At 59.6% G+C, this 20,094-nt stretch overlaps 1 protein-coding gene across 1 annotated transcript; it reads left to right on the top strand.

The window, feature by feature from the left end:
* The first annotated feature begins 815 nt into the window (after nt 1-815).
* Nucleotides 816-14,165, top strand: CAPN11 (calpain 11). Its single transcript, XM_075042980.1, has 23 exons — nt 816-862; nt 1,094-1,912; nt 3,888-4,170; nt 4,772-4,841; nt 6,302-6,420; nt 6,563-6,696; nt 6,871-7,039; nt 7,633-7,716; nt 7,803-7,888; nt 8,099-8,173; nt 8,580-8,740; nt 8,820-8,989; nt 9,211-9,222; nt 9,529-9,740; nt 9,862-9,901; nt 10,151-10,216; nt 10,560-10,617; nt 10,703-10,767; nt 11,624-11,692; nt 11,823-11,901; nt 12,362-12,478; nt 12,554-12,612; nt 12,864-14,165. Exons 3-23 carry the CDS (start codon nt 3,925-3,927, stop codon nt 12,888-12,890), a joined length of 2,118 nt encoding a protein of 705 aa, XP_074899081.1. The 5' UTR covers nt 816-862; nt 1,094-1,912; nt 3,888-3,924; the 3' UTR covers nt 12,891-14,165.
* The last annotated feature ends 5,929 nt before the right edge of the window (nt 14,166-20,094 follow it).

Genomic DNA, 20,094 nt, shown 5'->3' with positions numbered 1-20,094 from the left:
GCTGAGCTGGTGTTGCCAGGCCAAGCCATGCTGTGCTGAGCCATGTTGGGCTAAGCCACACTAGGCCAAGCTGTGCCAGTCCATGCTGGGCCATACCACGCCAGACAAAGCCACATTGCACCACACTACATGGAGCCGTGCCAAGCCCCGCCGTGGCTATGCCTGTCAGCAACGGCACCACCCGGCATAGCGGCGCAGTGAATCACGGAGGGCACGCACGGGCAGCCGTGCTGCGGGAAGCTCCAGGGCAGCGGGACCTGCTCGGGATGGGCCCTGCCCAGCAAGGGCCAGCTGGTGGGGTGGGGTTGCTGGCCATGACTGCCTGGGCTTGCAGGAGTGAAGCGGTGCAGACATAGCCTCCCCAGGCACAAGGGAAGAAGGACCCCATGGTGGGTGACACCCGTTGGGACCACCCTGCTCAGCCCTGGCACCAGGTCAACAAGCCCCCGGACCAGGCGCAGCACAGAGCTTCACCTAGCTAAGCTGGGGCAGTGCCGTGTCGCCCTCAAACACCTTCCCAGAGGAGTCGCTTCCTCTTCCAGCCCCGGTTTCCGTGTGCACCAAGCCCTTTGCTCGGAGCAAAGGTGGAAGGAGCGCGCCCAGCCCGGCGCTACCCCTCCATCCCCGGGAGCGGGGAGGGGGTGACAGCAGCCAGGGCCGCGCCTGCAGCCCCGCTAAATCACTTCCCGGTAGCTGTGAGAGGTCGCTGCGCCTTTAAGTCCCCCTCCCAGCGCCCCCCCCCCCGCCTTTGCTCGCACATCCTGCCCGCTGAAACCCCACCTTCCGCGGGGCCGTACCGAGCCGAGCCGGGCTGGGCTAGGCTGAAGCGGGCAGGGCGGTGGCGGCGGCGGCAGCAGCTTCCGTAAGTCCACCCCCCCATCCCCATCCTCACCCTTACCCTTATCCGACCCCCAGCACGGCGTTAGTACCGGAGGGACCCCCGCCGCCGGGCGGGCAGGGCTCCTCCGCCGCGGGGGCGAACGCCCTGCCCGCTCGACGGCGAGGGCCCCCCGGGCTCTGAGCTGCTCCAGGCTTCCCTGTCCCTGCCCCCCTTCCTCCACCTCCTTTTTATCCGCGGGGATTTTTGCATTAGATAATGCAGCCGCAGAGACCCGGAGGCTTCCCAATCGGGGCGGCGAGTAAACTGGGCACCGCGGCGACCCGGGATGCGATGCCGACTCCGCATTTCGTCGAGGGGATGCGGGAACATAAAAGGGGAGCTTGTGGGAAATGAAGATTTTTGTCACCCGGAGGGCTGGGCTGGGCCTGAGAGCTGCTTGCGCAGTGTGGCACCCTATGGGTGGCTGTGGTTCCTTGCCCCGAGCTGAATATGCGGCAGGATGCGGTGTCTGGGCTTGGCCTGGCTGGTTTTAAAGAAGGGAGCTCCCCCTTCCTTCGATCTCCAAGAGCAGCTGGCAAAGCAGAAGTCTGCAGAGATTTTTGGCTGGACTTCATCAATGATGCTGTCCAGGGGGGTTTCAGTATGCACTAAGGTGCACGAGGTATCCAGAGCACCAACACGTCTTTCTGCTCCCACCTTGGAGGGATGAGAGGTGCCTTTGATACTGGAAAGCATCATATTGTGGTTGGATGTTGCCTGGTGTGGAAGACTGCCCTGGGGGCTTGGTTTGTCTCTGCACGCCCTTTCCTCACCCCGTGGAGGACCTGCAGTGTCCATCAGCATCAGCCTGGGGGGGTGTCAGCAACTGACCCCATTGCTTAAACTCCACATGGTTCCTGTCCCATCCTGGGGTCTGAAATGTTTTTCCTCACTCTGCGCTTGCGTGACCTCCGTCTGCTGCTAAGCACAGCCTTCCCAAGTATTTTGAGCCACAGAGCTAAGAATAACTCACACCGTGCCCACGTCTGGACTGCACACAGCTCCCCGTGTCCACGGCCATGTCCAGTGCCGGTAGGCAGGAAGGGAGAGGGTGCAGGGAGCCTGGCAGGGGCTGCGGCCCTCGGCAGGCTGTGGTGTGAGTGCTGGGGAGGTAGCAAGGTGGGAGCTGGAGGCTGTGCGGGTGGCTGCATTTGGGTTTCCTCCCCCTGCAGCCCCCCTGGGCTCTGGGCAGCGGCTCGGATCAGAGGAGTCATTCCAGCCAGCTCTGCAGGCAACAAGTGCCTCGCTGCTGGGAGAGGCTGCCAGGGTGCTGGCTGCGGAGCTGGAGTTGGGGGGAGGAGATGATGGAAAAGGGCTGAGCTCCATAGATTTGGGGCCATTGTAGAGGACAGAAGGGCTGGTGCTGTCTTTGAGAAGGACAGTGGGTTTAGAGCATCCCAGGACAGGCGGAGTGATGGGGAGGAGCAGATTTTCCTCCTGAAAAGCTTCTGGTTCGGGCAGCCCCTTGGGTTAGCAGCTAGATTTATGCCCCGTGCACCTGCCAAGAGCTTGCACCCTTTTTGCTGTTGCCTGCCTTCCCTTAACTATCACAGCACTTCAGGACAAGGAGAGACGCCTCTCCGGAGCCATGCTGCACCCTGCTCCCTTGGGACGGGGCGCTGGGGAGACCACAGGCCAGCACTGGCATCGTAGCCCACTGCTCTAGTGGATTGCTGGCTCCCGGGTTATTTACCCAAGGACTGCTCCCCCGCCTCGTGCGGAGAAACCTCCGGAGTATTCAGTACCAGCCCTGCCGAGCAGGACCTGAGATGGCTGGGGAGTGGGGCAGGGTAAGCCGCAAACGCCGGTGGGCCCATGGTGGTGGCACCTGCCTCGTGGCCCTGCTGCAGGTGACCCTGCTTGCGTGGGGGGTTGGACCAGACAGCCCCCGGAGGCCCCTTCCAGCCGGGGCGGCGCGGCGGGCGCGAGCGCCGGCTCCTGCCACGGGTGCCTGAGCAGGGCCGAGGGCGGCCAGGGGCAGGGAGGGGAGTTGGGGCTTGCCCCACTGCAGCGGGCGCAGTGGGGCAGGGCAGCGGGGCCAGGCACGCCCGGCAGCTGCGTCATGCCGGTTCGAAGCACGCAGCCATGAGCCGCCGGTTAAAGCCCCTGGGAGGGAGCCCCTGTGGCAAGGCCTTCGCCGGGGCGAGGGACCGGTGCGGTGGGGGGGGGCTCTGCAGGGTCTGCCCTGCCCCGGTCTCCTGGTGCTGGGGTGCCCCGCTGCAGCCACGTCCCTTTCCCAGTGCCTCCCAGCAGGCTGCTCCACGGGCCGTCGGCGAGGCTTGAGTCACCCTGCCTGTGTGCCTGCCGGGAAGGGCCGTCCCTCCTGCCTCTTCCTTCCCTTCTCCTCCGCTGGCCCCACAGACAGAGCTGTCTCTGCGCCCCACTGGGCTCCTCCCTTCCCGGCCCTATTGACTCAGTGCTCAGGCAGCCGGGGCGGCTTGAGAGGGAGAGGGAGAGGGGCCCGGGGCTGGGAAAAGCTGCGGGGCGGCCCCTGGCTGCGACAGGCGAGGAGGAGCTGGGACAAGGGAAGGTCCTGGAAAGCTGCGCCGGGAGGAGAGGCTGTCGGGGGCGGAAAGCGTCTGAAATTCCTCCGGGCTCAGCCCTTCCGCGCAGCAGGGACGGACAGGACGGGAGAGCCACGGCCTGACCACCAGTGAGCTGCCTCCTTGCAGCTGGCCCTCAAAGCTGCTCTGCTCCTTCAGTGTCCCCTAGAGACAGCGGGGCTGCGATGGCCGGGCTGGAGGCCATGGATCAGAATGGGGCTGCTGCTAGGGATGGGATTTGGGGAGGTCCTCCTGGTGCGCGGGCCCACCCTGGGGATGCTCTATGTGGCGGCTCTGCTCGCTGTCCCAGGGCAATGCTGACGGAGAAGATCCCTGCCGTGGGGGTGGTGGGGAATTGGAGATCCGGCCTCTGAGCCTGGCACTGTGTGAAAAGGCTGACGTCCCCAGGGGGGTGCGTGGGTACCGGGCCCTGCCTCAGACCAGCCATGCCTGTTTTGTTGCAGGGAGCGGAGCTGAAGGTAGCGCTGCCGGTGCCCAGCCATGATGCCCTTCGGTGGGATGGCTGCCCGTCTGCAGAGGGACCGCCTGAGAGCCGAGGGGGTTGGCCAACACAGCAATGCTATCAAGTACCTCAACCAGGACTATGAGGCCCTTAAACAGGAGTGCATTGAGAGCGGCACCCTCTTTAGGGACCCCCAGTTCCCAGCTGGCCCCTCTGCCCTTGGATTCAAGGAGCTGGGGCCACACTCCAGCAAGACGCGGGGGGTGGAGTGGAAGCGTCCGTCGGTAAGTGCTGGGCTTGCTTTTCCTCGGACTCTGCTGGCATCCCTCCCCTGCAATGTCTGTACTGATGTGGTTTGCCAAGCTGCAGTCTGGCCCTGGTCTGCTCCTCTTGGTGCTCAAAGTCCCTCATGTGCTTCATAGCCCACTTTCCCAAGGGCTTAGAGCAATGCCCTATGAGTGTCTGCTCAGAAAAGCATCATGTCTAGCAGGCCCTGCTTTCTCTGGGCAGCAGACCATGGGCTTTAAAATGGGTGGGCTATGTCATTGCTTGTGGGTGTCATGGCATGGATGTGTCACCCTCGGTGACTGGGGCTTTTGAGGGTGTATATCCCCTGGTGCCACGAGTGCAAGGGGAGTGCCGTTAGTCTATCTAGCTGTGGCCTCCCATGGCTATGGCAGAAGGTCTTGCTTTCCCTTAGCCTTACTGTGATGGTCTTGGGGTTGCTGTCAAGCAGATTTCCCTGGCAGAGGGCAGGTGGGGTGCAACTCTCAGGGACCATATACCCTTTCTCCTGACTCAGAACTGCAGCGGGTGCCAGCCCCCCAGAAGCCCAGGCCCTGCCGAGATCTAGCACCAGCATCTGATTCTCTCTTCCTCCTGCAGGAATTAGTGGATGACCCTCAGTTCATCGTTGGTGGTGCAACCCGGACAGACATCTGCCAGGGGGCTCTGGGTGAGTGCTGGAGCTCTGTCCCTGGACCTTGGTCTGGAGAGCAGTGGCTGGGGAGGATTGGCGTGGCTAGAGAAGAGATGTTTGTGTAAGGTTGAGGGTGGACCAGTTTCACAGCACCTTTCCCCAGGCCCATGCAGCACATTTTCATGTCAGCCTCTGCACAACCATCTCTGTACCAAAGGCTCCCTTCCCATTTTAGTGCGGTAGAAACTGGAAGGCAGGGGATACCCTGTGCCTCCTGGTGGCTCTAGGTTAAGGCTCCATGAAGATGGGTCGATGTGTGCACAGCTTGACCATGCTAAGATCAGAGGAGATGTCAGGTGGATCCATGCCTGACACATGCTGACAACAACGCCAGGAGCTGCTCCAAAGAGCTCCCTGCTTTGGTAAATGGTGAGGGATGGCTGCTGGATGACAGTAACAAACGGAGGTGAGGATGTGCTGGTCATGACAGAGTGCTTGCAAAGCAACATGGTGTGGTGGAAGGGAACTAAGGAGAGCTACGGAGTACAAGTGGTGATTTGTTATTTCTCCAGGGGTGTCTCCCAAGACAAAGGTACTGAGACAAGAAGAGCAGTGTTAATGGGCTGTGTAGGCTGGCAGGGCTGGCAACTGGGATTTCGTGATCATCGGAACCAGACCCGGGCACCACCAAGAGTGTCATCCTGATCTGGATCAAGTTGGGCACTTGACTGGGAGTATTGTGTATCTTAGCACACATAGCACACTGGTTTCAGGGCTAACCACATTTAATGCATCCAGTAATTAGAACAAACTTGAGGTGGTAACTGGAGCACATAGCAGCCCAGAGCACTGTGGCGGTATTCAATTGGTCATTAAAAAGTCTGAAATGCCATTTTGTCAAAACACAGCCTGGTACAGGTTATCCAGGCTCAAGGCTAAGGTGTGACAGGCTTCAAAGGCAAAAGAGAAAGGGGAACCAAGGCAAAGGATTTAAAGCGCAGTGCTGGCCTGGAGCAGCACTTGTGGTTAAGAGCACTTGGAAGGAAAAGTGTGGTGGTGTTGCTTGCAATTTGAGAAGCTGGGGCAGCAGCATTAAACCTCTAGTTTGATAAAATGTTTTTTTAAATACAAAATGTAGTTCCACTGCAGAACTCCCTGTCTGAGATGTGGAGGGCAGTCATACGAATGAGTCCCAGGAGGGTCTAGATAAACGGCTGCAGAAGGGGGCTGTTGGTGCTGACTGTACATGGTGGTCTGGACACAGGCTCCAGGTCAGGGAGGATGGTTCCCTGTTGCCTTGAGCTAATACTTCTCTCTGAGGCAGGCTGAACAAGCCTGGCTCCCTGAGCTCTGTCTGCTGGACCCTCTCTGGTTTCTCCACGTGCTTTTTGAGCTGTTTGCAAGGAGAGCTTGCTGTGGGCTCCTACACATCCACCGCCTACCACCACAGCTAGGGAGGTGGTGCGTGCTCACACTGGCTTCCTCTCCTTCCCCAGGCGACTGCTGGCTGCTGGCTGCCATCGGCTCCCTCACACTCAATGAGGAGCTCCTGCACCGTGTGGTGCCTCATGGGCAGAGCTTCCAGGAGGACTATGCCGGCATCTTCCACTTCCAGGTGGGCTGGGAACTCCTGGCCCTCCACAGGTGGTGGGCTGGGGACAGGAGGGAGGGCAGTCGATTGAGGGCATCCCTCTGGGGTAGGGATGAGCAAGTAGTGTGATGCTCTGAGCTCACTCCACTCTCTTCTGATCCCTCAGATCTGGCAGTTCGGTGAGTGGGTGGACGTGGTGGTGGATGACCAGCTGCCCACCAAGGACGGGGAGCTTCTGTTCGTGCACTCGGCAGAGTGCACTGAATTCTGGAGTGCTCTGCTGGAGAAGGCCTATGCCAAGTGGGTACCCCTGTGGTGGGCACGTGGGCGGGTGGGGGACAGGGCAGCTCACTGCACGGGGCAGCAGGGAGGGGGTCTCTTCTATCCCTGGCCCTGCTTGTGCTGGGTGCCTGGGGAGCAGCAGTGTGCTACATCCTTGTCACTTCACGCGCCCCTCTCTCTGACGGTGCTCAGGCTGAACGGCTGCTACGAGGCACTCTCGGGGGGAAGCACCACCGAGGGCTTCGAGGACTTCACCGGCGGCGTGGCAGAGATGTATGACCTCAAGCGGCCGCCGCGCAACATGGGCCAGATCATCCGCAAGGCACTGGAGAGGGGGTCCCTGCTGGGCTGCTCCATCGATGTAAGTGGTGTGCCGGGATGAGCCAGGGGCTCTGCCCCAGTGGTGGCCAAGGCGAGGCCTTGCAGCCCGAGATTGTGTCAGCAGTTCCCTCACTGGGACACCAAGCAGGAGGTTACTTCTTTCCCCTCTTAGCAGAGCACCCTTTCCAGAGCCAGCATGTCAGCCCCAGGGCACAGTGCATGGGGCTGCAGCCCAGCTGCTGTGAACAGGCTCCTTTGGATGGAGCGGGAATGTCCATCTCAAGTGTGGGCTGTTAGAACAAGGGTCTGCCTATAGCTCTGGCCATGTCTTAAGTCAGCGTTTGAGAATTATCTGGAGCGGGGTTTTCCATCCATTCCCTCTCGTGAAATCCTTTTCTTGGTTTCTGAAGTTTGGACGGTTGCCTGATGGATCTTCAGGGTCTACTGGCTGGGAAACTGTCTTTACGTTGTCCTCAGCCAGCAGCCTTTGAGCAGAGGGTGCTGGTACCTGCTGCTTCTCTTGGCTGGAGCAGTGCTAAGCAAGGGGGATTGTCTACATGGTGGAGGGAAGGAGTAGGGATAGGACTATATGAATTTTATCATATTCACTTGATCTTTGCACACTCTCCTCAGATCACAAGTGCCTTTGATATGGAAGCGGTGACCTTCAAGAAGCTGGTGAAGGGCCACGCCTATTCTGTCACAGCCTTCAGAGATGTGAGTTGGCTAGATGAGACTTTAATAGCAATAGAATAGCCTAGACAGTGTCATGGGCTCAACCTCCTGTGTCTGGTGACTGGCAGGTGAACTACCGGGGTCAGCAGGAACAGCTCATCCGCATCAGGAACCCCTGGGGTCAGGTGGAGTGGACCGGAGCCTGGAGCGATGGGTGAGCTGGACAGATGGGACTTCAGTCCCACCACTGGCAGGCCAGGAGGCACTGCACACACGGCAGTTGAGTGCACGGCACTGCCAAGGGGAAGTTTGCAGTGTGCAGTGCCCTTCACGTCAGAGAGGGGGGGTAGTTGAGGGCCAGCTTTGAAGTGCTCTCAGTTCACCTTGAGTAGTCCTCATCTAATTGTCTCTCCTGCTGTTCCAGCTCCTCTGAGTGGAACAACATTGACCCTGACGACAGGGAAGAGCTGCAGCTGAAAATGGAGGATGGAGAGTTCTGGTGAGTGCAAAAGTGCTGCTCTTTTTCAGCAGCCAGCCTGGGAAGCAGCAGAGGAGCTGGGGAGAGATCCTGTGGCCCTACTTCACCTGAAACACATGACCTGCCTTTATGAGCTGCCTTTCCAGCACTGGAGAGCCTGCTAGCATTTTCTCATCTGATCTAGTTAATAATTTTCCTCCCTTCAAGGAAATTCAGCCCAATTAAATGCAAAATAAACATCTAGGAAGGGTAAACATCCCTTCTTCCCCAAACCCAGCAGCGGGCTTTAAATGAGCTATAACTGCTCAGGGTAAGATCTTGCTGTCACTTAATTCTCCCAAAACGCTGGCTGGGTCTGGAGCTGCTTGCACTCTCCTCCCTTCCTGCCAGCAGTGTCCTGGCCTCAGCCCCTGCCTGCCTCCCACAGGATGTCTTTCCGGGACTTCATGAGGGAGTTCTCCAGGCTGGAAATCTGCAACCTGACCCCCGACGCCCTCACCAAGGACGAGCTCAGCAGATGGCACACGCAGGTGTTCGAGGGCACATGGCGCCGGGGGAGCACTGCCGGGGGCTGCAGGAATCACCCAGGTACATCTCCCCTCTGAACCTCCGCTCTTGGCAGCATGATGGAGCCAGGTGTCTCATCCACGCATCCTCTTCCTCCCAGCCACATTCTGGATCAACCCCCAGTTTAAGATCAAGCTGCTGGAAGAGGATGATGACCCTGGGGACGACGAGGTGGCCTGCAGCTTCCTGGTGGCTCTGATGCAGAAGCACCGGCGGCGGGAGCGGCGGGTGGGGGGCGACATGCATACCATCGGCTTTGCTGTCTACGAGGTAACCCCTGCCCACCCCAATGCTGCTTCTTTGGGATGGGCTCAGCCCTGCCAATCCTGCCTCAACCTGGCACCACAGTCCTCAAGGAAACCTTTCCCACCTGCTTTGGCAAGGCTGTGGGTTAATGTCCCCTGTCCCATGCTCCATGCAGCTGTCAGGGATGGGGGCAGGTACTAGGATTCTGATTTTTTTTTTTTCCCCCTTTTCTCTCCTCCCTGCAGGTTCCTGAGGAGGTACGTCCTGAGTTGCCAGAGCCTACCCACTCTTGGAGGAGAGCGCAAGAGTGGGAAGGAATGGGTTAATGCACATGCATGCACACATGTGCACTCAGTGGTGTGGGAGCTCCCACCCTGCTGGCAGTGGCTAGGGTGCTAATGGGTGCTGGGCATCTCCATGTGGGAGGGATGGCTCCTGCTGGGATGGGCAGGGTAGGGCAGGGCAGGGATGTCCTGTCTGACAGGGCTGGCTTTGGTCTTGCCGCTCCCTGTGGGTCACCACTGTTGAGGGGCTGTTGTCCACAAGTGCATTCATTCCCCCAGGCCCAGGGCACCCAAAACGTGCACTTGAAGAAGGACTTCTTCCTGCGAAACCAGTCCCGGGCACGGTCTGAGACCTTCATCAACCTGCGGGAGGTGAGCAACCAGATCCGGCTGCCCCCTGGCGAGTACATCGTTGTGCCCTCCACCTTCGAGCCACACAAGGAGGCCGACTTCATCCTGCGGGTCTTCACCGAGAAGCAGTCGGACACGGCGTGAGTCCCTGCCTGGCCAGGGGACGCCCTGTGTCTGTGAGTGGTGGGACATTTCCCCACCACAGGCAGCCAGCTGGCTGGGGACCCCGCTCATCACTGTTTTCCTCCTTTCTGCCCCCAGGGAGCTAGACGAGGAGATCTCTGCAGATCTGGCAGATGAGGTAGGAGCTGCCGCTTTGGTTCAGTTGGTACGAAGGCTCTGGAGCTTGGGAGGGGGAGCTGCAGGCAGGAGGTGTGTCACTGTGGCTGGAGAGGGGCTAGCAGGGTTGAGGTGATGGGGATGTGGGAAGTAACAAAGGTAAGACGAACAAAGAAGAGCTTCCCTTCCATTTTGGGTTTGCTGAGCCTGGGAGGTAGGGCAGAGCCCAGGTTTGACCACTAACTCTTCTTTCTGGCCTGTGTCACCCCAGGAGGAAATAACTGAGGATGACATAGAGGATGGCTTCAAGAACATGTTCCAGCAGCTGGCAGGGGAGGTGGGTACAGCTGCGCTGAGCTGTGGGAGGCCCTGGCCTGGGGAGGGGATGGGATGGGATCCCTGGCCGTGAGACCTCCAGCCCACCCCACGGTCACTCAGTTCCATGCTGCAGACAAGTCCGTCTCTACACGGCTCAGCCCAGCTGCCCCCAGGGGTGGTGTGATGGGAGCAGATTTGGGGAAGGGGCATCCAGCTGTGGCCCAAACTCTTCTGGGCATGCAGAAAATGCAATGGCACCCTGATGTGTTGTGACTAAGGCAGAGATGTTTAGGTGGGGGGGAACGGCCACAAGTGGGGTGGAAAGCAGGCAAGGGGTGCTGCTAACTCTGCTCCTGCTGCAGGACATGGAAATCAGTGTCTTCGAGCTCCGGACTATTCTGAACAGAGTCATTGCTAGACGTAAGTGCTGCCCTTCCCGCCCTTTTGGGCCTGCTCAGCAGGTTGGGTTTTAATGCACATGCTCAACCTCCTCCTTCCTCCTTAGACAAAGATCTGAAGACGGATGGGTTCAGCTTGGATTCCTGCCGCAACATGGTCAACCTGATGGATGTATCTTCTTGGTGCTGCGGACAGGGACCAGCTTTCCTGGTGCTCAGCCTGCCGGCAGCAAGCCTTCTACACAGGAGCTGGGGCTTGGCTCTCCAGCCCTGCTGAGGCTGTTCAACCAGGGGAAGGAAGGAAGGGGTCCTTGTGGCTTCAGGGCCACCTGCACTACACCTCTGGGCTTTAGCAGCAGGTTTTTTGGAAAAGGTCACCAGTTGCCCTGCTTGCTTTGGGCCCTGGCTCCACCACCAGAAGCCTAGCCCTGCTCAGGCCTTCAACCTTCCCCTCTGGGAGGAAGCGCCCTGTGCCTCCCTTCCCCACAGGCTCCCCAGCCTGATGTGCCATGATGCCACCCAGCCTTCGAGACACTCCTGGAAGGGAACAAGGGCTCTTGGGTTTTTTCCCCCAAACCATCCTGTCCAGCAGTTGCGGATGAGAGGTGTAAAGTGACAGGAGCCATGGCCTGTGTTCCTGCTTGCACAAGGACAGGCAGCTGAGTGGTCAGGTGTGGGCAGAGGAGCAGCTCCAAGCCATTCTCTAGCCTGGCCTTGCAGCATCCCCTTTTGCTGCAGGCCAGCCCAGTTTTGCTCCAAGGACACCACAGTGATGTGCTTCCTACAGCAGCAGCACAGCTGCTCCCAGGGAGTGGCATGGCAGCTAGTTTAAGCATTGCTGTTTCCCCGCTGGGTTGCAGGCTCTGATCTTGCTGATGCTGCAGGACAGAGCGGGGAAGCTGGGGGGAAAATTGGGCAGGCCAAGTGTGGCCAGGCTTTTGTTGCCTCAGGTGGCTGGAATCCGATGGCTTTGCCTTTACACCACCCCCTTTTGCTGGCTGCTTTCTCCTTGACCCTCTGCTTCCCAGAAAGATGGCAGTGCCCGCCTTGGGCTGGTGGAGTTCCAGATCCTGTGGAACAAGATCCGGAGCTGGCTGGTGAGGAGGAGCGGGGGTATGGCACACTGCATGGGGGTGGCACCCCTTCTGGGGCAGCAGGGTGAGGGGGCAGCCAGGCTGGAGGCCACAGGAGAGCCTGCCCTTCACATCCTCTGTGATGTTTTTGCAGGCGATCTTCCGCCAGCACGACCTGGATAAGTCGGGCACCATGAGCTCCTATGAGATGCGCATGGCTCTAGAGTCAGCCGGTAGGTCTGGGGCAGGATGGGGCTGGGCTGGGGGCTGGGGCTGGGGCTCATGCTGTAGGAGCCGTGTCCCAAGTAGCTGGAGAAGAGTGAAACCAGCCTATATTGTGTGCTTGGAGCCAACCTGTTGTGATAGTGAGATGAGGCCCATGTCTGCGCTGGGGTCTCTCCATCCCAGCTGTGCCAAGTGCTGGAGCCTCGGAGTTAAGGACACACACAAGGTGGTCCCAGCCTCTGTCTTCTGACCTGCAGGGTCCCATCCTGATGAAGTAGAGGCCTGGGGTGGATCAGTGAGCTAACTAGTCATATGGCTCCAAGGAGGGCATCCCCTCTTCCTGCTGAGGCTGGACTCGGTGCCCTTCCTTGGGTGGGTTGGTGGCCCCTTTGGGTGGGGGCATGGACTTTCATAGTTACACCCTCCTTTCCTGCCTCCCTGGGGTGCTGACTCTTCTCTGCCTTGCAGGTTTCAAGCTGAACAACAAGCTGCATCAGGTGGTGGTGGCCCGCTATGCAGACGCCGACATGGGTGTGGACTTTGACAACTTTGTCTGCTGCCTTGTGAAGCTGGAGGCCATGTTCAGTGAGTGGTGGCTCTGGGGCAGGGAGGGTGGGGACAGAGAGATGTGTTGCTCACCTTGCTCTTGTGCCCCTGCAGGGTTCTTCCACAGCATGGACCCCGAAGGCACTGGCACCGCCATCATGAACCTCTCCGAGGTGAGAGCTCAGCCCAGTGGGGGGGGGGGTGGGAGACAAAGGGACAAGGCATTAGGGTGAACGGGGCACCTAGGCTGGGTGATAGAAAGCCCTCCAGTCCCTTGGGTAGGGAAAGAACCCATAAAAGATGAAGATAAGAAAAAGGGATTGCTGCAGGCTTGTTGTTTCTTGGAGGGCTGGTAAAGTTGACACATGAGGGCATGTCAGCAATGCACCAGCCCCTGCTCATCCCTTCTCCCTCTCCTTCCCAGTGGCTGCTGCTGACGATGTGCGGCTAGGAGCCACGACAGATCCACCATGGCTGTGACACCCCGGCGGGCCAGTCCCCCTCCAAGTGCCTCCCCTTGGATCTGTGGACACAGAATGCTCTTCCCCACCTTGCTCCATCCCACGCTGAGCCACCAGCCCTGCCTCCCGGCAAGCCTCACACCACCCTCTCTGGTGGACCAGGGTCAAGGCAGGCAGGGGATGCTCTTCTCCTCTTCTGGGCTGGGCTTCTTTCCACTCCCCTCCTCCTCTCTCCCCAGCCCAGAACAAGAGGAGGGCAAGCAGCATGGAGTACCTGTGCATCCCTGCACCGAGCTTGATGGGAGTGAAGGAGCAGGCTGGGGACTGGCTGCAGAGCCAGGAGAGGCAGGAGCTGCAGGGGGAAGAGAGGAGCGACTCATATTGCTTGCTCTAGTGCTGTCTCATCCCTGTCGGTCTCTGCTCACACCTGGGAGCATCAGCAGGTACTGCCTTGCTCAGGCAGAGGCAGCAGGTTCCTGGGGAGCTCGAGTGGCCTTCTGGGAGGAGGAAAGGCCATACTCTTCTTCTTGAAGCCCTTGCACTGCACTCATCACCACTAAGCACGACCAAAGCATGGAGCCCGCTGGCTCTTTCTGCGTGGCCTTCAACACATCACTCCCACCTTCATGCCCGTGCCTTTGCCCCACCACTGGGTCAGGCACTGAATGTTTGGGGGTTCCCCTGCCATGTGAACACATGCCACCCTGTAGTGCAGCAGAAGCTCCTCTTTTCCACGTGGGCACAGCAATGCCCGTCACAGCAGCTTGGCCACCCCTCCCATCCCTGGGAGCTCCTGGGGCATCCACTGCCCCTGCTTATGGCCCATAGCAGGGCTAGTGGGGACCAACACCCAAGAGGGGATGCCTTCCCCCAGAGAGGAGGGGATGGTGATTTGAGAGAATGTTCTCCTGCATACAGTTGGGGTTTTTTCCCCCATTTCCCTCACCCTCCCACACTGTTACACTCTTTTCCTCCCTGGGGCTCCTTCGCCCAGTGCAGATGGGCTCCAGTGCCAACGTATTTGCACTTTTCTGTGCTCCTCCACTCCCCTCACCTTCTGGGATAATGGGGTGGCTCCAGCTTGGCGGTGGTGATGGCCTGTCCTTTGCCCTGTAGAGGCAGGCAGTCAGGCAGTTAGCTTCCCCCAGACCCCTGTCGTCGCTGGAGGACGCACCTGCAGCAATAACCACTTCTGCCAGCCCGGCAGCTCCGCTTCCTCACTCCCGCTCACTGCGCACTCCGGGAATAAACCAAGATCTGTTGGACGTGTGGCCTGGGCAGTGACTTGGGGGTCGCGTCCTCCCTCCGCTCACTGTAGCCTGGGCTGGGGGGATGAGATGCGGAGCCAAGCCCAAGGCATGCTGCTTGCCCAGCCTGGGCCATGGGTAGAGGAGCACCACCAGGTACAGGTCTTACCGTGAGGATGGGAGCATCCATATCCCCTAGGATTTTATAAAACTCGCCTCTTCTTTTGCAGGGGCATCTTGTCGCCTACACATGGGGGCAACACCATGTAAGAGAGGTGTAAGGGAGCACTGCTCTTCAAAGTGAGAGCAAGCAGCGTGCTGTTAGCCAGGCTGTTGGGTTATCCCAGGGATTTTTCAAGTAGAGGAAAAGCCAGTGCTTGCTCCCTGGTGTCAGTGGGAGGAAGAGTATGCTACTGCTAGGCTGGGATGGGGGGGCCAGGGCAGCTTCACCCCAGCCTGTGCCCCAGGGATGTGGGTGTAGCCATGCTCCTGCTCAGCTAGGGGAGCCCTGGGTCTGGTCATGGTGTCCCAAAGGCCTCCCCAGGGCACCACTGGGTGCCTCTGCCACGCAAGCAGCTGGAGCAGTTTAAACTCGCCACCCCTTTGCCTTACCAGCAACCCAGCAGTGGCTGAAGGCAGCTGGCGAGGCTGGGTTTGGCCCAGCAGATTTTGCGCTGGGTGGGTTAACGTTGATCACGGTTTGCTGCCCTGGCTGGCCCCTTGCCATAGTCTCCTCTGCTGGTGGCAGAGCTGGGGTCTGCTCTTAAAGAGAGGTGCCTCGGGGAGTTTGGGGAGGGGAAAGAGCGTCCACTTGGATAGGATGGAGTGGGTGGGATTGGAGGGCAGCCTGGAGCTCTGGACCGTGGAAAGGGAGGGACCACACAAGGTATGTGACCCTGGGGAGGGGCTGTGGGACATCCGTGTTACGCCCTGCTTCCTTTGAGGGCATGCAGGTTACAGCTGGAGGCAAAAGCTTTCCAGGAAAATGACAGTGGAGGGCCAGGTGGTGGGGCTTTTCACTGCATGGCTCAGAGCAGGACTTGCTGTCAGCATATGCATCCTGCCCCTTGCTGACACCCCAGAAGGGCATCACAACCCAGATGGCCCCAGAGGTGCTCAGTATTTGGAATAGGAGCACCCTTGCACACCCTATCCCCCCTGGCATCTCAGTATCTGTTGTGTGGGTGCCCTTTGTGCCAGCCCAGCTCTCTGGGACCAGTCTCCCCACAGTGGGGTAGCACCCAGCTCTAGGGCAAGCCAACCTGGCTCAGAGCACAGAGTGGAGCTGAGGTGTGATGGCAGGAGGGAGGAACCCCCCAGGCTGCCCTCTCCTCCGGACGCTCCCCAGGGCTGGATGGAGGTGGGCTACTTGCACTTGGCTCTTGGCTACCTGTGAGCTGAGCTGCCCGCTGTGGGGTGGGGTACCTCAGGGCTTGCCAGCCCGGGCTCCTGCTCCTCTGTGCAACCCCAAGGCCCCTGGGAAACAAGGGCTCAGGTGGGGACAGGACAGGGGCAGGCATGCAGAGCTGTCATCGCTGTCCCAGCTGCAGGGCCTCATCATGCACACACAGGCCCGATTGTAGGGCAGAGTGATGCCCTGGCTTTGGGATGACAGGTGTTCCGGCGCAGCCTTACCAGAAGCCCCCTCCTTCCCTCCCCCTGGGCACCAGCTGGCAGATCCCCTCCCTCACTAGCCCTGGCAGCTGGCAGGCCAGTATCAGCAGGGGGTCAGCAGGCAGGGGGGACCCAGCTGCTAGCTAATGAAGAGTAGCATGGCTCATCCCCCTCCTTGCAAAGGGGACAAGGAGGAGGCCCAGCAGGGTCCTTAAATGCTGGTGTAAGATGAGGAGCAAGAGGGGCTAGGGGCCAGATGTGACCAAAACTGCTCTTAGCTTTGGGTTTGTCTTGCAATGGGCACTAGCCAGCAAGAGCCAGACCACTCCTGCCTTTTCCACACCTACCCCACAGGTCTGTGTTGGGTGGGAGTGCACAAGGTGGGCAGGCAGTACCCATTGGGTGCACAGCACCACTGCTCCTGCTCCCCAGCATCGCGGCATCTCCTCCGGCACCTCATGCCCTGTGCTCCTGCTTCCCACAGCCCAGAGCCGCCTGCCCGACCTGGGGGTCCCCCCTCTTCCACCAGCTGCTCATGTCCATCCTCCAGGCATGGGAAGGGGGGGCAGGACCACAGCCCGGCCCCACCTGGCCCCACCAGCTGCCCCGGCAGCCGGGCTCTGGCCCCGTCTGCCTCTCGATTGTGCTTCGTTCTGTCACGGGCCTGTGGCTGCAGGAATGTCAGTCCTGTGGGCACAAGGGGCCTTTGTGCGAGCAGAGCCGGTGGGCGGGGGGCTGTGGCCCAGCCCAGCATCCCAAGCTGGCGCTGGGGAGAACCAGAGCCAAGGGCACCTGCATGGGCAGCAGCTGCCACTGGCATGGCCTCACAGCTCCCAGCCAGGCTCAGCAGTGTCCCCACTGCTGCAAGGGCTGACAGGGAGGAAAGCCCCCTCCCCATCCTCCTTGCCCCTCCAGCACCAGCAGCCAGGTGGTGGGAGCATCCTGCACACACCGTCAGCCTGGGGACCAGCACCAACACCAGCTCAGAGCTGGCATCACCTTGGTGAGCCTCAGCACCCATGCCAAGGGATGCCATGGGCTCAGCCAGCCCGCGAGGGGAGCGGAAGGGCTGGGGGCATGGGGCGGGGGCCAAGAGCACCAGGCAGCAGCTGCTAGATTCAGCTTTTTTCAACAGCTGCTGTCTCAGCGCCAGCAACAGGGAATGTGCTTGGCCTGGGGCTTTCAAGGGCCTGGCCACGGTGTGTTAAACAAACTATTTATAGCACTTACATCCCTCCCCAGCAGGAATGGCCAGCGTTCCTCCTGCATGGGACCAGGTGCTTGGGTGCCACCGGTGTCGTCCCCACCACCACCCTCTCAGGTCCCTGCCAGATGGGTGGGATCTCCTCAAAGAAAGGACTCTTGGCCACCTGTCATCTTCCCCCCCACCATTTCTATTAGCTTCCAGTGCTATACCCAGAGCAAGATTTGCAGCAAATCTTGCACACCTTGTGGAAGAGATGCCCGAGGGCCATGCCCTTCTTCCCAGCATCCCTGCTCCCTGCTAAATCCTCTGGAGCCTTAACCATGCAACAGCTGCTTTAAGCATTGGCAGGTGCCGATGGTTGCTCTGTCCCCTGCACCTGCCTCTGAAGTGGCACGAGGGTCCTGCCCTCCCGCAAAGCAGAGATGCTCTCCTGGGAGCAGGCTGGGTGCTGGCATGGGGCAGCGGCCAGGGATCTGGCTCACTCTCAAAGCCTGTGCCAGCTTTGCCCGTCGGCTGACAGGGCACAAGGCTGCTCAGGCGGCTTTCCCTCTGCCAATGGGCAGCAGCGACCAAGAGGGGTCTCACCAGGAGGTAGCACAGCCACGTCCTGCCCAAAGGCTGGCGTGTCCCACACTCCTGACCCTCCAGCCATGCCTCCTCTAAGGTGGCCTCCCAGCAGGTTGTCCTCTCCCAGAGGAGACAGAGGTGCCGGCTGGCTCCAGACCCAGGATCTGCCCAGAGGACGTGTGGGCTGTGAGTTCACCCCTGCTCAACAGCAAGAAGGAAGGGGCTGGACTTTGGGCAAGCCAAATCCTCAGGGATTTGGGACTGCAGGGAGGAGAAGACAAGAGGACAGCTCTGCACAGTCCTGCCACCAGCTTGAGGACAGCCCCTGCAGCTGGGTTGCTTCCAGCTCTGTTCTCCCATTGCTGGCGCTGCTCTATCCGCAGGTTTCCCGGGACCCTGCACCTGCCTTGCACCACCCAGGGGCATCTCCTGCTCCTTTTTTGCTGATGTCCATCTGCTAACTGACCACCTGAGAGAAACAAGTGCTATGGAGGGGTACACGGTCTCTGTTTGGGCTTGGGAAGTGCATCCCAGCCCTTGCTGGCAATTAAATAGGGCATACTTCATTGTGCAACTGGTACGATAAAGAAAATGGATGTCTGAAAAGAAGCAGCCTTGATATGCACCCAGCAAAAAGAAGCCGGCCACCTGGTGAGGGATTTTGAGCCCCTTGGTAAAGAGGGATGAAGGATAGACAAGAAAAAGCGTTGAGAGACAGAGCAGCGACTGCAGGAGGAGAAAGTCCTCCATGGATCAGGTTACAGCAAGGCTCTACAGGCTTTGGCCCAGGAGACACATGGGTACAGGACTCCAGTGCCCTAAATCTTGTGCTTGGAAGTAGATACCGGTGGGATTTTGTTTTCTCTCGAGGTTGCATTCTCTTCCCAGCTCTGTGCCTGACTCACCAGAGGAGCAGGGTTAAGTCCCATCACCTCCCTGGACTGTGCTTTTGCCCAACGGAGAAGGGAGGCTAAACCCCCTGACCTTCCAGATCAGGAAAGCAGCTCGGCAACGCCTCTGCATTTTTGGCAGAAGCAAAAAAAATCTGCCTCTTTATGAGTCCCAAGAGCTTGGCAAACAAGCCCTGCCCCACTTTCCACCCGGTGCTGGGGTGTTGCAAGCATCTGGCTCTCCCAGCAGGGCAACCCCTCCTGCCATTACCTGTGCTCGCTCCCTGGGAAGGAGCAGGTTTCTGCAGAGGCCACACACTGAAGCCCCTCAGTTCCCAAGGGATTTTCCATTGCCCTCCTTTTGTACCTCTGCCACATAACCCTCAGATGCAATGCCCCCAGGAATGTGCTGCAATACCTCTGCACCTGGCTGGCACCTCCCTTTCCCCACAGGACCCAAGGACAGGATTCCGCTGGCAGGCACGGCAGGATGAGTGGTTCCCCTGGCGCAGACAGGACTTTTCCTAGGAATAGGTAAGCGTCCCTGGGGAATAAGATCTCCGTTCCCCTCCATCACTGCAGACACTGCCACTGACCAGGGACACTGCACTTTTTACTGCAGTGGTCCCCAGCCTGCTCAGAGGCAGGATGCTGCAAGGGCCCTCTGCACAGGGGCAGGGATATTGCCACTGGGGCTGTACTGCTGGGAAAATCAAGGCACTGAGCAAGGCAGTGACTTACCCGGGATCAGCTGCAGCACAGCGAACCCAGGAGTCTCAAGAGCATGCCAAGCACTGCACCTGCTGCCTCCCTGATAAAAGGGGAGAATCTCCCTCCCAGGGAAACGTAGACCCTGACACAGCTGCAGCAAAGCTTTGGCTCCTGCTTCCTCCACCTGCATTCTTCCCACTCCCCGTAACACTGCCAGCACAGGGCCAGCAGCAGCACGCAGCAGAGTGATGTGCCTGTGCCAAAGTCCTCTGACCACAGCAGACCTGGAGCCCAGGAGGCTCTGGGAGGCCAGTCCCAAGGGGCTGACGTCAGCCCCAGTCTTTGCAGCTCCTGGGGCCTGGAGCTGAGCTGTCGAGGAGCTGTTTCTGGTTTCGGCACATGATATCTCCATGCTGAGGCATGACCAGCCCACTTTCCTCATCCATGGCTGGCTCCCCAAGAGGAATCCACGGGGCTGGGAAAGGTCACCCTGGCTGAACTAACCGCCCTTGGATGGGACTTGCTGGACAAGGGACAGCTTGCATCAGGCAGGCTGGGAGACGGAGCAGTAGCTTTCAGTCCCTCGTGTCTGTTCATTCTCCTAAATTCTGCTTGAGTGGGAGCCAAGAGTTGGGCCTTGGCAAGATTTTTGAAGGGAACAACAAGGGGAGGAAATGAAGCCAGACAGCCGCCAGGAACAAAACAAAGGTTAGGCACAGGAGGGAAGCAGAAGGGCACAGACATGAGCCATGGACCTTCCTGCCTGCACCCTCACCCTGGCTAGCTTGCGCTCCCCTGGTCTGCAGGGCCCTGGCTGCTTGCCCCACGCTAGCTCAGCTTGGGAGCACAGCTGGAAAGCATGGGACACTGGTTACCAGCCTGCTCCGGAGCCCTGCATGGAGCCAGATAGCAGCTCTTCCCCAGGGAAGTGCCCGTCTGCTCCTCTGTGCTCGTGCCT

This window comes from Buteo buteo, chromosome 12 (assembly GCF_964188355.1).
Source record: "Buteo buteo chromosome 12, bButBut1.hap1.1, whole genome shotgun sequence".
NCBI classification, from domain to species: Eukaryota; Metazoa; Chordata; class Aves; order Accipitriformes; family Accipitridae; genus Buteo; species Buteo buteo.
The sequence above is the reverse complement of the archived record's forward strand: the minus strand, read 5'-3'. Positions and strand labels throughout refer to the sequence as shown.

Excerpts from the sequence above, each read along its gene's own strand:
- CAPN11 (XM_075042980.1), top strand. The coding sequence starts at position 3,925 with ATGATGCCCTTCGGTGGGATGGCTGCCCGTCTGCAGAGGGACCGCCTG. Across the intron at positions 10,217-10,559 it reads TCCAGCAGCTGGCAGGGGAG|GACATGGAAATCAGTGTCTT; the intron begins GTGGGTACAGCT and ends CTCCTGCTGCAG. Across the intron at positions 12,479-12,553 it reads GAAGCTGGAGGCCATGTTCA|GGTTCTTCCACAGCATGGAC; the intron begins GTGAGTGGTGGC and ends GTGCCCCTGCAG.